This window comes from Empidonax traillii, unplaced genomic scaffold (genome assembly GCF_003031625.1).
Source record: "Empidonax traillii isolate 1590-97213 ecotype Southwest subspecies unplaced genomic scaffold, ASM303162v1 scaffold442:size488032, whole genome shotgun sequence".
NCBI classification, from domain to species: Eukaryota; Metazoa; Chordata; class Aves; order Passeriformes; family Tyrannidae; genus Empidonax; species Empidonax traillii.
Window position 1 is genome coordinate 158,013 of NW_020955635.1, and position 14,764 is coordinate 172,776.

The 14,764-nt window shown below is 36.5% G+C and overlaps 1 protein-coding gene across 4 annotated transcripts in view; it reads right to left on the minus strand.

The window, feature by feature from the left end:
* Positions 1-14,764, minus strand: part of ABI3BP (ABI family member 3 binding protein) — a 143,101-nt gene that overhangs the window by 117,931 nt on the left and 10,406 nt on the right. For all 4 annotated transcript variants that reach the window (XM_027894791.1, XM_027894790.1, XM_027894789.1 and 1 more), the window contains exon 2: positions 2,483-2,662. In XM_027894791.1, the coding sequence (XP_027750592.1) occupies positions 2,483-2,662 (180 nt within the window). The remainder of the gene's footprint in view (positions 1-2,482; positions 2,663-14,764) is intronic.

Genomic DNA, 14,764 nt, shown 5'->3' on the forward strand with positions numbered 1-14,764 from the left:
CTTTTCATTAGTCTAGCTGAATTTACATTTGGATATCTTTTGACACTGTCTGAATAGCTTCCATGACTAATAATAATGTTGTTTACTGTGAAGTTAGCTCATAAAGTACACACAGTGTAAAACACATCTGGTATCCTGACAGAAACACAAACTTCTTTGAAACAAACTTTGATGCTGCCTCATCACTGTCATTTACCCTTCACTTGTGATTCAAATTAAGCTATCTACCAATTCATGAAGCTGCTCAAGAGTTTGTTGCAGGCCAGTGTCAATTCACTAAAAGTTCAAGAAATTAAGCAGAATCCTTTTCTCTTTGCACGTGCCCTCTGCAGGCAGATTCCAATTCATGGATAATGTTGTATAATTGTTGGCTTGTTTACTACATAACTGGCAAAATAAAAACAAATATTTTAAGGTAAAAATCATTGCAATGAGGTGCTGAATATTTTAATGGATGAAATGTAGGTGGATGTCACACTTTCTACAAAGCTATATAGCTCTCTTTAAAACACTCGGAAATATCACATTCTGATTATTTCTCTTAAAATATATGCACGAATATACATATATAACTTCATAACTTAAAAATTCCTCTGACTTGAAGTTTCTTGTCAACAGGATCATAAGAGGTGTGTGACCTGGTAGAAAACCCAGCAATAAATTTTATCTTAATCAAAAGTGACTGGGTTGGAAATACAGAACTCATGGGCCTCAGAGATATGAATTATTTTGTATATTGTGTCATCTATTAAAAAAAAAAAAAATTTACTCCTTGCTTCATCTCCCATATTCCAGTTCCAGTTGAGGACAATTATTCCAAAGAGAATATCAATTATATTGCTCCATTAACAAAACCAGGGATGGAGAGCTAAATCAAGGAAATGTCTGTAAGGCACTTCTTTGTGCTGTGTAGACCTACACTCTTTGTTCGAAAGGACAAATTATCATTTTCTTACAGGCTGTGTGCATTAGGGGGTTTCTCATCTTCTGTGTTCATTGTTTCAGCATTCTGAGTTCTTAATGATGGGCTTTAATGAATATGCACGTGGCTGGTGCTCTGATGTGCTGTAGAGCTAAAGAAAGGTGCCTCCAGTTTCCAGGTATTAGCTATTAATGTTAAGGTTATGAAACACCAAAATCCCTTAAGTTCCAGGCAATGCTGAGCTTTCTGCTTTCAGTTTTGCAAAACATTAGGTATTACAGTTGCTATAGATAAGCAGTGCATGTGATGGTACATTCAGTCTTTTTTCCTCTTTCCAAAGATCTCAGAGTACCTGAAAAATATTAATCCTCAATTCTCTTGCAATACAGTTACACAGGTGTTATTATGCCTGATATATATATATATGTATGTATATATATGTAAATATATATATATATTTCTGTATACTACAGAAAATCCTGGACATCATTCTTAGGGAACTGATTCAAAACATTTGGAAAAATCAGATAATACAGACACAGCTTAAGTGATGGTTATGAAGTCAAACACTAGACTGGTGATAGAATTACAGAGAGATTCCAGGAGTAACAACTCATGAAAAGGAAAGTCAACTTTTGCCACAGTGACCTAATCAAAGTACCTAATAATGTCATTATTCTGTGTCTAGCATCTTACTTTTTTCATATTTTATTCTGCAGTTTTCAGCCTGAAGCAGACACCCTCAATGGCCTTAAATGACCCCATCAAAAAATGGCAATTATTACTTCTGTGCTTCTGTGTCCTTTTTTCCCCCTTATTTGACACCAAGATCACCAGCATTACAATGATGGGAGTAACCCAGATTCAATTCAGGCTTAGAGAAAGCAACAGGAAAATCCTCAGAGATTAAAAAGATATCTCAAAAGGTCAAATCCTGCTATGTCCATTTTTCAATTATTTATTCTTTCTCCCTATTCCAGGAAACAGAATATAACATTCTTGACATGGTTTAATCTCTTCCATGAAACATCCCATGGAATTCCATCAGTAACTTCTGACATAGAAGCTATAGGTTATTCTATAACATGTAGAACTGGAGTAGATCCCTGCCAGAAAAGACATAATTTTTATACAAATGTTTCTGTCAAAGGGAATCAGCCACTCAGTTCTCAAGACTGTTTCACTACTTCTTGCATTAATTGTTAAAAATTTGCATATCTCCCTTGTATTCTACTTTATAACTGTAATTTTAGGAAAACCTTCCAATTTGATCTGTGATGTGGTCAATTTAGTACAGTCTCTTAGTACAATGAAAATCCTCAAAACAAATATCACTAGCAAACTTTCCAAAACAACAAAAAATATTTTTTTCTCCTTGAAGTATCTCCTAGTTCTACTTTCACCTGAAATTCTTCAAGGCAACCTTAAAAAAACACAAAGAAACCCGAGTAACAATTCAACAAAACTAAAATTTAGGAAACCCAAAGTTTCATATTATCCTCACTCTTCCCATAATTCATGCATAATTCCCATAAAGCATGCAAAGAAAATATGTCTTACCAAGTTCTGTTACATAGTTTTTTCCTTCTGAAGGTAAAGGAATGTACTGATTAGAAAAGAAGTTGCTTCCATAACCCAGGACAAAACCTTGCAGTTTGGTGTTTTGACTCGGTCGAAGATATCTCATGCAAACAGTGTCATCTGTTGCATTGATCTGAACCTTCAGACTCTGCCTTTTCACTGAGGAAAGAGTAAAAAGAAGGAGATCAGAATGTGTTATCTTGCAATCATGTATTGAGTAATGGAATATGGCAATATAACAACATAGGGTTGTTTCATTTGCTAGTAGCAAGCAACTGAACAATTTCTTAAAGGTGAAGTCTCCTGGAAACCCAGTGTATTTAAAAAATGTAAACTATCAGCAGGGGAAATTGTGTTTGCCAACAAGACTGTTTTTCCACTAGTTTAGTATCATTAGCTGTAACACCTAAAACTGCAGTAGTAAAAAGGTGCATGAAGTAACTGTAAGTATTTTTTCCTTTAAATGTGAGAGTTATAGTAGCATTGGCCATCTATAGGATCCACAGGAGAAAAACTACAAGCTTTTCTTTTTTTGTTTTTTCCCGCTTGTTAGTAGAAAATACCAAGTTTTAGCATTAAGTTAATCAGTTAATCACATTGCAGAATTAGAGGAAAAATAGTAACTGGATTCAAATAAAACTGTTACAATTCCTTCCCCCCCCCCCCCCCCCAATGTTGGGCTGGAAACGTAATTTATTTGGAATTACGCCAGGACACCTAACTAACATATATGCTTTTCTCAAAATTACAAAGGAACTTCTTTTAAACATTCAGTTTTATTCTTTCCAGGGGAACAGCACACAGCACATAAAGTAAGAAACATCTTGTATATCCATCTAAAAAGATTTGACTTGTAGCAAAATGGAATGACTTCACAACAGAATAAATTTTTCAGCTATAAGTTGGTGTTTTGTCTTCTTCTTGGTGTGATGAGGCAGGATTGGCTTTTCCTTCCTTGGTACGTACAGTTTTAGTGTTCCCTTGTCACTGTTAGGCCAATCATATTTCCAGAATGGTTGAACTGTTGGCTTTTCCCCAAACTTATGACACCAGCACTAAACTAGCACACTTTGGGTTATTATTTCTCTGCTCATTCTCAAAATGTAGACTTTTAATCCCAACGGATTTTCAGGCATCTGTCCCATCATAAGGGCTGAAATTAACTTAAAAAAACCCAGAACTTTGCACACAATCATTCTACTTCAGGAACTAAAGCCTGAAGTAATGTTATATATGAGATATAGAATATATTATGGAATTACAAGATAGAGCAATCTTGAGCTAATTTATTTTCTTCTCTTCTTTTTTTCTTTCTCTCTCTCTTTAATTTTTCTTTCTTTCCCTTCCTCTCTCCCTCCCTCTAACTCCCTTCCTTTCTTCCTTTTACTCCCTCTCTCAGTAATTGCAGACTGATACTCAAAGGTTCTCTAAACAAGCACATATATCACCCCAACCTACTGTCCTTTACTTTTTAGAGAAATTTTAATGACTAGAGTTGCCAAGAGGCCAAAATCCCCAATTCGTGAAGATGATTTAGTAGGTGATTTGAGCATCTGCAGTTGTCTGCACACAGAATGTAAAGCCTTAAGCCAAACACTTTATGCCTCTTCCCTTTATAGAAAGAAGCATACAAGTAAAACTGATGGAAAACATGTGCCTCCCTTCCTTTATCTAAAGACCTATCAAATAAAAGCATTCAGCCAAGAAACCGTCACAGTTTTCCAGAGGCAACTCTGCCAGGTTCCAGAACACTGCAAGGCCTCTAGAAAACTCAGTCCTGTGACATTTTCAGCCATACAATACCATCACAGGGAAAAGAGTGGCAGTTGCTTCCTTATCTAAATGACATCCTAACCTGTTTTATTTTCAGTACACAAAACTGCTGCAGGTGTGCAAGTCTGAATTTCCAGAAGGCTCCAAATAACACAAACCAGGAAGAAAAACGAACAGACTTCAAACCTCTCTAATGAGCTTCATAAAGACACTTAGTAAAAAGTGGCAACAAAGTTTAGGATTATTACCTCTGACGGACAGTAAGCTACATGTGTTTAAATTATGCAGTCTGCAAAATTCTAATCTACCTTTAAAGATCTAAACATAAATGGAAGGATGGCCTCCTAGTCTCTACGAAATATTCATGTACAAGGACAAAGACTTACAGTGCTTGATTCAAATATGGTAATTTGATTACTATATTAAAGTTCTTAATCTGTCTCAAAATTAGATTTAAAAAAAAAAAAGAAGATCGAGTGTAATTTTAAATTTACAGTAGTTTCAACCTTCTTTTTTTTTTTTTTTTTTTTACACACAGTCGTATCTATGTGTCTCTCAGTTATACTTTACATCAGTTTGAAGGCCTAATTCTAATTTGAGATTGAATTCAACTGGGTTTGATTCCAGTTTGATAGATACCATGGTTTATTCATCAGCAGTCAATTATAGTGACAAGTGGTCTTGGTTTGGTTTAAGCCTTAAACCTCTCAGTGAGGTTTCTAAAACTAGAAAGTCTGAATAGGATCCCAAAACAACAATAGCTTTGAGATACAAACCCTTAGATCTTTTCTGTATAGCTAGCATATCAAAACCACCAAGAGAGCTTTTAAACTCAAAGCCAGTTCTAGCAAAAAAGAAACAGGAATAACATATTTTGAAAAACAGAGAATAAGGCAGACCAGAATGAAAGGAGATGAATTTAAAATGTTAATAAATAAATCTTTGTCCTCAGCACCCTGTCTTGACAGGCCAGGTGCTTTTCCCTCAGTTCACTTTTAAGTATAGGATCCTTTCAGTGATGGCCTGGCTGGCACCACACACACTGCAGAGTCCCCATAGCATTTAGGAAAAAAAAAAATCACATAATCATAAAATCATGTGGGCTGGAAAAGACCTTTAAGATTGAGTCCAACCCAAACCTAGCACTTTCAAGCCCACCACTTCACCAGATCCCCAGGTGCCATATCTACATGCCTTCTGGAACCCACATATCTACATCTCCATGGATGGTGACTCAACCCCTTCCCTGGGCAGTCCAATGATTGGTAACCCTTTTGGTGAAGATATTTTTCCTAATATCCAATTCAAACCTCCCCTGGCACAACTTGAGTCCATTTCTCTCTGTCCTTTCACTTGTTACCTGGTAGAAGAGACAGACCACTTTCTCACTACACCCTCCTTTCAGGTAGTTGAGAGCAGTAAGGTTTGCCCTGAGCCTCCTTTTTTTTCCAGGCTAAACAACCCCAGCTCCCTGAGCCTCTCCTCAAGAGACTTGTGCTCCAGACCCTTCACCAGCTTTGTGGCCCTTCTCTTGACACGCTCCAGCATCTCTATGTCTTTCTTGCAGTGAGGGGTCCAAAACTTAATATAGGATTTGAAGTGTAGCCTCACTGGTGCTGAGTACAGGAGAATGATCACTTCACTGGACCTACTGAGCGCACAATTTCTGATCCAAGTCAGGATGTCATTGGCCTTCTTGGCCACCTGGGCACATCTCATGTCCAGTTGGCTGTTGCCCAGATCCCCAGCTCCTTTTCTACCAAGCAGCTTTGGATTGTTGTGACCCAAGTGCAGGGCACAGTATTTGGCCTTGTTGAAAGTAGACAACTTCCACAGACTTTCCCTCATTCGGGAAGTGAGTCACCTTATCATAAGAGAAGATCAAGTTAGTTTACTGCAATGTTCTCAGGTGCACATTAGCAAAATAGATTTCACTTGTGTTGATCTCACAGCATTTTGAAAAACTAACAGGGAAAGCATTCTCCTTCTGTGTAATATGTCTGTCTTAGCCACCACTCAGGTAAGCATCCATTAAACATGATTAAATGGACAAAGCAAGTCACAGGAATTTGAAAGTTATGATACTATGAAAGAAATGTCCCTGATTTTGAGAAAAATAAGTATGATTTCAGAATACATTTCTTCTCCACATCTTCTTAAAGAAAGAGTTGAATGATAAACTAGATGCTCTCTAATTCCATTCATTTGTATCAGCTTTTGGCATGTGTTATTGAAACTCTGGTCTTAAATACTTGCATTTGTAGTATAATTCTTTTACATTGAGGCCATCTCCAAATGGAATATTCTGAGACCTATATTTACCTCTGCAAAACACTCTTTCCCTCTGTGTTTGCCAGCAGAAATTCCACACTGATCTGCAAGTGTTCTCTTCAACAAAAGTTAGTTGACTGCCAAAATCACTCTAAGGAAAGGACTCTTTGCCTGTAACTGTTAAAAACAGCTTGATGAATGAGCTGCATCATAAAGGAACCAGCCACCAACAACTCTTCAGAAAGAAGAAAATAGCTACAACTAGTCTGAGGAATCCAGATGGGAGCACCATAGTTTGGCTAGTTGGAAAGTATAGGCAACAAGAGCAAAAAACAAACAAATATTGAAACTTAAAAAAAATTAACTCTAAGTTACCTAATTTAAATTCGCTTCTTTAAAATGTGAGAGAAGCTACAGAAATTAATATACAAAACACAGAACTGGACAAATGCTGTTCAAGCTTTGAACCTACCATGGATTACGTCAACTATCTTCTTTTCTCTTACCACCACTTTAATTAATCATGGAATAGTAAAGGAAGAGAAGGAAGAATTCCTAAGCACTTGCTACCATCTGTTATTCCTACGAGCTAGTTCACATTTAGCTACAAGACAAACAAAGAATTCCAATTTTCAATTTCTACTTTCACAACAAAAATTCAATCAAAGCCTTCTGATTTAGGTCTAACATCCCCCCTAAGAAACCACCATTGCAAAGCAGTCTGCAAAGGCCAAATAGTATCTACTAAAAATAGATTTATATAATTCTTTGCTATTTAATAACTGGAGAAAAGTAAGGAGATACACAGTAGTAGTTCATTGGGCTAGTTGCATTAAAGCAGTATCTGTTCAATAATTGGGGGCAGTGGTTTTTCCAACTTATAAAACCAAATAAAACCATGAGTTTGCTTCCCAAAAGGAAAAAAAGAACAAAAGAAATTTTTTTCATTAACAAAGAATTAAAGGCTTTGAAATTTGGTGTCCTATGGTCCACTATTGTTACATTATTGTTGGTAACAATAAATGTAGAGTTAGTTAACTTTGTCAGCTGGTGTGATATTCCTGTTTCAAGGAACACAAGAGAACATGGGTGATGGGATGACTGGAACCAGAATTAACTGTCTCTTCTGTTTCTATCTGGACTCCAAAATATATCCTGACTTTGTCAAATGGAGTATATTCAGCTGAAGAACACTCTATTTCTTTCTCCAGCTTGAGAAAGTATGTCAGCAGCTGGCTGATAGATTATTAATTAGTAATTAACACACTTAGAACTAATCCAGGGGTGCTGATATAACAAACTTCAAAAATGAAATACAAATTAAATAAAATAACCATTTTTTGTTTCAAATTTTTTTCATTTTGAAATAAATTCACTTTGGCATCTTACATTTTGAACTCTCTGTTTCACTGAAGGCTCAGCAAAAGCAATGCTGGGACGAAATGTTACTTTCACTTACACTATCAGTCTGCTGCGCTTTGAGTGTGTACAGCCTCTTGTGATCAAATACAGCGCAATTCTTTTTTTTTTTATGCATGGAGTGACAATCCTCGAACTCCGCCCTACAAAAACTAGAGGGTGAATACAGCTGTATTGTATTACAGCAAATTTGGCTTTGTTGCCAGAATTCCTTTGGCCTTACATTGAGTTTGTTTTTCACCGTTTCAAAGATTTTAGAGGGCATGAAGGCGAGACCCAGCACTGCCTCCCAGAGTGCTAGACAAATGAAGCGTGCCTTATGAAAATATATTAACACCATCTATTTGTAAGCACCACCTCACTTATCCAAATCACTCACAGCAGTGCTTTGACTTTTCCAAATCTGGTGCCATAGTACCACCAGGCAAGGTTTCAATGATAATCTAACACTGTGTAACTTTTATTGTCTTCTATTTTACATTTTTGTATTTATTTTGGCTCCAAAATGTGGAGAAATATTGGTTGTTTGGCTCAAAACCAAATACAGTTTAAAATGGGAAACATTTAAAAATAGTTCTGTTTCTATGTCGTAGAATAAACAAGACACACTTCTAAGACAGCCACAGCCACAGAATCATGGAATAATTTAGGGTGGAAGGGACTTCTTTAAGTTACCTAGTTTAACCCCTGCTCAAAGTAGACCTCACCAGATAAGGTTGCTCAAGGCCGCATCCAGCTGAGTCTTGAGCATCTCCAAGGATGTAGATTCCACAATATCTCTGGGATAACCTGTTCCAGTATTTAGCATACTCGTGTTTAAGAAAAAAAAAAAAAATTTCCTAATGTCTAACTGGAATTTCCCATGTTTCAATCTGTGCCCAGTGCCTCTTATCATATCACTGTGCACTTCTGCAGAAAATCTGTCTTTGAATCCTCTGGTCAGGTAGCTGTGGACAATGTTAGATCATCTTTCTTATCACAGATTACATAAAACACCAACACTCTTAGCTAAAAAATTCCCATTAATGAATACTCTCAACAACGAAAATAGGTTCCATTTAAAAAGGGCAACAAAGGATACTTGATTAAGGGAGGGTGAGCTAAAAGCATTGCATATGGTTTTGTCATTTGCAAGGGAAATTCCCCAAATAAATATTTTTTTCTAAGTATTATTATGCCTACACTCTGTACATAAGCCTAATATTATTTCAAATAATGGATATATAAATAGAAAAATAGGCTGTCAACATACAAACATACAGTCAACTTGCAAAACACAAACACACATGTCTATCTGCAAAAACCTAATTCATAAGCTTTCAGCTTACAGGATGTCTTTGCTCAAGCAGCTTCCAAAACAAAAGATGGATAAAAGCATGCTTACTCTTACCTATGGACCAACATGTATTACAGAGAGATCCACTGGCACATATCTAGAGATAAGCAGTCAGAAAAGTTCCAGCAGTACAATTCCTGCTGAAGTCCTAGCATTTTCCTTAGCCTGAGTTTCTCTGCCCCCAAACTATCAATTCTGTTAATGTCAAAGCCATTCTCTTGGTTCAAGAAAGGAGCAGAAGAATTAATTTAATTTTCAAATGTTATTTTTTTCACCTAAATGACACTGTTTAGTATAGAAATGGTAGATTTTCCTTATTTTGAATATGGTGCTTGATAGATTGGGTTATTATTATTATAAGCTTGTTATTTTAAGACTTATTATGGAGGGGGATATTTGTTATAACCAATTGATTTCACCTCATTAAAGCTGTGAAGTTAGCATCTCTTGTCCACTCCCAGTGTAACTGAGAGTAGATGTGATAGCATGGTAAGAAGAACCTATCCTATAAGTAGTAGTAAGTTGAAAGAGAGGAAAAGACATCCCCAAAGAAAGATCCAGACAACCTAAATTCCATCTAATTTCTGATATCTAGTACAAGTTGGATGCCTCTGATGAAAATCTTTGGTTAAAGAGGAAGCCACATTATATCAGCAAATGGAAAATACAGAATTTCAATTACGTCTCACTGGGAAATACACTAGAACAAGTTGTAGCAAACTAAATTCATGGTCAAAATAGAAAATTAAAAAAATATAAAATCTTACTTTTGTATAACCCTTCACAGCTTCTCTTGGTGCTGAAAGAAACCTTTTCAGACAGTACAACCACGACACAAACACTTGGTCCATTTACTTCTTTTCAGATATTACATTTAATGACCTGGAGTTGACAGCTGGAAATTTTGCCATCAGTTGTCTTGTGCTACAAGAAGAGCCTCTTGGAATTCTGACTTCACTACTTGCCCAGCTCTTTCAAAATTACTGACACCTTTTCCTTTAGTTGCAACGTGCATTTAATTTTACTAATGCTAATCAGAAATATACTGCTCTTAACTGATATAAACAGATACTTCTCAGAGAAAATAGAGTATTTGTATTACAAAGCTATACTGATTTTAAAACTTCCTTTGCCAATTCCTCTCCAGTGAAAACTACAGCTCAGAACTGAGTATCTCATTATCACTTTAGAAGTTAAACCAGTGCAGAATTAAAGGTGTAATTATCATCAGTTCCAGCTTCTACACGTCTACATAAATCAATGTACCAAAAGAAATTTGTTACTCATACGCTGCCATCTCTTTCATTTGTTTTCAGGTCATTCAAGCACTTCTTTGAAGTTCCACCTCTATCACTATCTCCCTCATAAGTCTCCTTAAACATGTTGGTTTAAAATTAGTTTTTATTGGACTTATTAGAGTAACTATACTTATTATTAGGGCGCAAAGTTTAAAAGAGCCTGGATTTGAACTTGTGATCCCACTTCAGTCCCATTCCAGCTTTCACTCTGTATCTCATTTTCTATTATTTGTTAAAATAGTAAACAGAATTAAAAACAAGCAAGAAAACTGTTGTTTGAAAATAAAGCTTGCAACTCTGATGGAAAATGGAACAGGAGTCAAACTTCCAAAAACTTCTCTGGACTGACTTCAAACAACCTGCCCCTGGCTCCCCTTGTGAGAAAATCTTAGGAAGTTCAGTTCCTTTATGTACCCAGTCTGTAAACTCATCTGTGTTTAAAGGTAAAAATTTAGTTTGAATAAATTTCAACATTGAACAATTCAACAATTCAACAGGGAGAGAATAAAGACTATGTGTTATTTTCAATGCATAATGCCTTCTGAAACTCCTTCAAACTGAATAATTTTTGACAGATACTACTTTTCAAATCAACATCACACTAAATTAAAAGGGCATTATTTGTCCAGAAAAAAACTCTTTGTTAGTAAAACAACCTGAAACACTTATTTCAGTTTAGACTATGGATCACTTATTTGCAGCAGGATAAAGTTTAATTTGGTTCTGATGTCATCAAGTCCCCCAGGGCTTTGTTCCCCTGGCCTTACTCTTAGAGCTAATTGTTTGTTGTTGTTTTTTCCAGACTGGCCTGGCATGTATTTTTCTGGGCTCATGTAACTTCACCTGGACAGAGCAGATGAGACAGTGACTGGTCTTTCCAATCCTGGCTCCTTCTCCTGTCCAAGGAAACAAGTCCAAGGCAACTCCACCCAGGCTGGGCTATGAAAAAAACTGTGTCCTGGCCAAAGAACCTGACAGATTCTGCATAGGGGTATTCAACAAAAGCATGCAGAAGACTGTGGTGAGCAAGAGGAGTCTCCCAAGTTTTCTAGGTCTGACTTCTGTAAGCCTTCAAAGAGCATCAGCCAATGCAGACAACAAAGGACAAATGTGATATTTGGACACGGCTGCATTTAAGGTAGTCATATTTTAGAGCTCATCGGTTGAATAAAACCATGGAATTTTTTTAACATCAGCTCTTCAATAGGGAGAGCTCAAAAAAATACTAAGAACTTGAGGAGGTAAGGAATTCATGCGTTGTTGGTTGAGTTCTGCCCACAAATTAGACTGAAGTGATCAGTACTGAAGACTATAGACCTTAATGCAACAAGTTTCTTAAAAGCACATTCATGGACAGGCAGTGCATTATTACTGCCATTACCTATTCAATGACAGGCAGTGTTCTGCACCACCACTTCCTTAATCCACTTTTCATCTACAAATATCAATGCGTTTTTGAAGAATCAAAAATCAAAGGCATAATGAAAGACACTGCAACTGCATCTGCTTCTGTGAGAGGAGTGAAGATACTATACTTTACAATCCAGGATGTTAACATTCATAACATTCTTTAACATTCACAGAGAATCTGGTACATGGGTTAATGTGTACCCAGACTGAAGTGAGGTACTAATACTGTAACAGCCATTTTAAAGTCTGGTCCTTACATGAGATCACTATCTATTACATCGTAATAAATAATTTAATTTTTCATTTCCCTGTGTGACTTACTCATATGTGGATCTTTTGAAATACTTTGGGAGGAGTTGGATTTAAAGGAAAAATATGAAATAACTGATGGTAAGAAAGTATCTACTGTTTTAGAATAAGGCAGATTTGAATTAATATTTTAAAAACCCAAGCAGTAATAGGTTGATGTTTTCATGTTTATCTGTATTCATAGAACAAAACAGGTAATACTGAAATCCTCCTTCTGTGATGAGTATTACGTTACTTGCCATACTCCAAGCAATTAGAAGTCTTGAGCTCAGTATCCTGTAATGTTAGCTTAGACATTTTCATAGCTAAGATTGTTTTAACTCCTTCTCTGATTCAGCACACTGTTATTTTTTAAGGACAAGACTGCTTAAAGACAGTAGTATTTAGACAGCTCACAGACTTCACAAGCTATACTAACAGAATAAATTTGAAACCTGAGTGTCTAATCTCTCATCTAATAAGCCAGTGCACAGAGCACTATAAAATAGTCCAACTTGATAAAAACCTAGAAAAAAAACAGACAATGACTAGAGGTACAGAGCATGTTTCCCAGGAAAAAAGTCTGAATAAGTAGGAGTCATCCAGCTTAGAGAAAAATAGGATATGAAGACAGTATTCAAATATATAAAACAAACAAACAAGGCCCTGAGGAAAAGCAGAATAAATAAGTTCTGCTCCCTATCTGTGAAGAGAAGTGACAAACTGTAGCAAAGAAGATATACGGAAAACTGGTAACAGTCTGGAACAGTCTAAGGAATAAGCACAAGGGGGTCCACATGATTTCATGAAGTCCATTTCACCCATCTGTCTCTTTGTAGAGATCAATATTTTTCCACTTGAAGGCTCCTGTTTTTCTCCTGCACTTCCAAGGTAGCCTCAAGGAGGGCTGCCATCCTCAGCGCTACGTTTGAATTCCAATATCCTACTTCCTCTCTCTCTCACATAGGTAACGAAAATCCAATAAAGCGTGATCTCTTCAGTATATAGATAAGCATAAGAGAACTGCCAGGGATAAGCAAGATAAATTTGTCACCTGAGAATAGAAAAATATCTCAGTGCAATTGCTTGAGTAAGGGCAAGAAAGAGCTTCCAGGAAGCCGCTCAGCCTAACAGTGACCAGGGACAGTCACTCCCTATGCACACGATGAACGAGAAGGTGGTTCAGAACAGCCAGGACAAATTTACCAAGGTCAGGAAGCCTGACTAACCCTGCTGCCTTCTGCCATCTTATTACTGGCATTGCATACCAGGGGAAAAGGGTGAATGCAATTTACTTCGACTTTGACATAATTTCTACAGGTGTTCTTCTTGTCAAACTGGAGAAATGCACACTGGAGACATACATTAGAGGGTAGATGGAAAACTTGGCTCAAAGAAGTGGTGGTTAAAAGTCCAGAGTCCTCTTTGTTACCTTTTCTGGTTCTTTAGCAATATACAGTGTAATTCCTAAACTCATTTTAATGCAGGAGAATGCTTTGTGCTTTGGGAAAGAACTTGGGTTGAGCAAACAGAAGCAGGTGAGTTGTCCATAATGATCTGCTTTCAAACTGAAGGAAGAAAAACTAGATTGAGACATCCATTCAGAAATAGTTAAAATTCTATTTCCAAATCCCCCATTACCCTGTGTATAGTTGAAACAGAAACCTTTAAAATAATTTGCATTAAAAGATGTAAACGGAATGGAATTATCCTTTCTCTGAAGTCACAATGGTTTTCCACTTCCATTTGTGCAACCATCATATGAACACACAAAGTATTTGAGTTCTATGCTCAAAATAACACCCAAGACATACAGGACTTCAAATAGTGCAAAGATTAAAGCTGTGGATGGGCACTTGGCAGTGGTGCTTGCAACATTCTGTGTGTCAACTTTGGAGTAAATTCCCCACTCTTCAGAGACAGACAATTGATAAAGCAATTAAATATCTGAAGCATACAGAAGAACTCTTAGGTGCTATTGTATAACAAATTCTCAACTCGCAAAGAGTAAGCAAACTTCATCAGTTAACAAAAGTGGTAGTGAAATAAGACATTATGTTGTGCTTTGAGAACTGCAATTGTGGCTTGTCAATGCATACAGGTCTATCAGCAAAGCTCTTAGCTGGTTATGCTCTTCCAGTACAGAAACTTATAGACACAAAAAAACCCATCCAAAATTTAAATTAAAAACAAATTGCTCTATGTTTCCACAAGAACGGTCAAAATAAAGTGGTTTCACTTCTGCTCCTGATCTCCAAACTGAACACTCTCACACATGTCTATGACACTTGCTGGATACAACCCAGTCCTATAAGGATTGATTCCAACTGCACATAGTTTTTCCAGCTGGAAAATGTATCTCATCTTGCACCACTAAATGAGACGGATCTCAAGACTGATGACCTGGTTTCTTATTACAAAAAAAAAAAAAAAAAAAAAAAAAAAAAAAAAAAAAAAAAAAAAAAA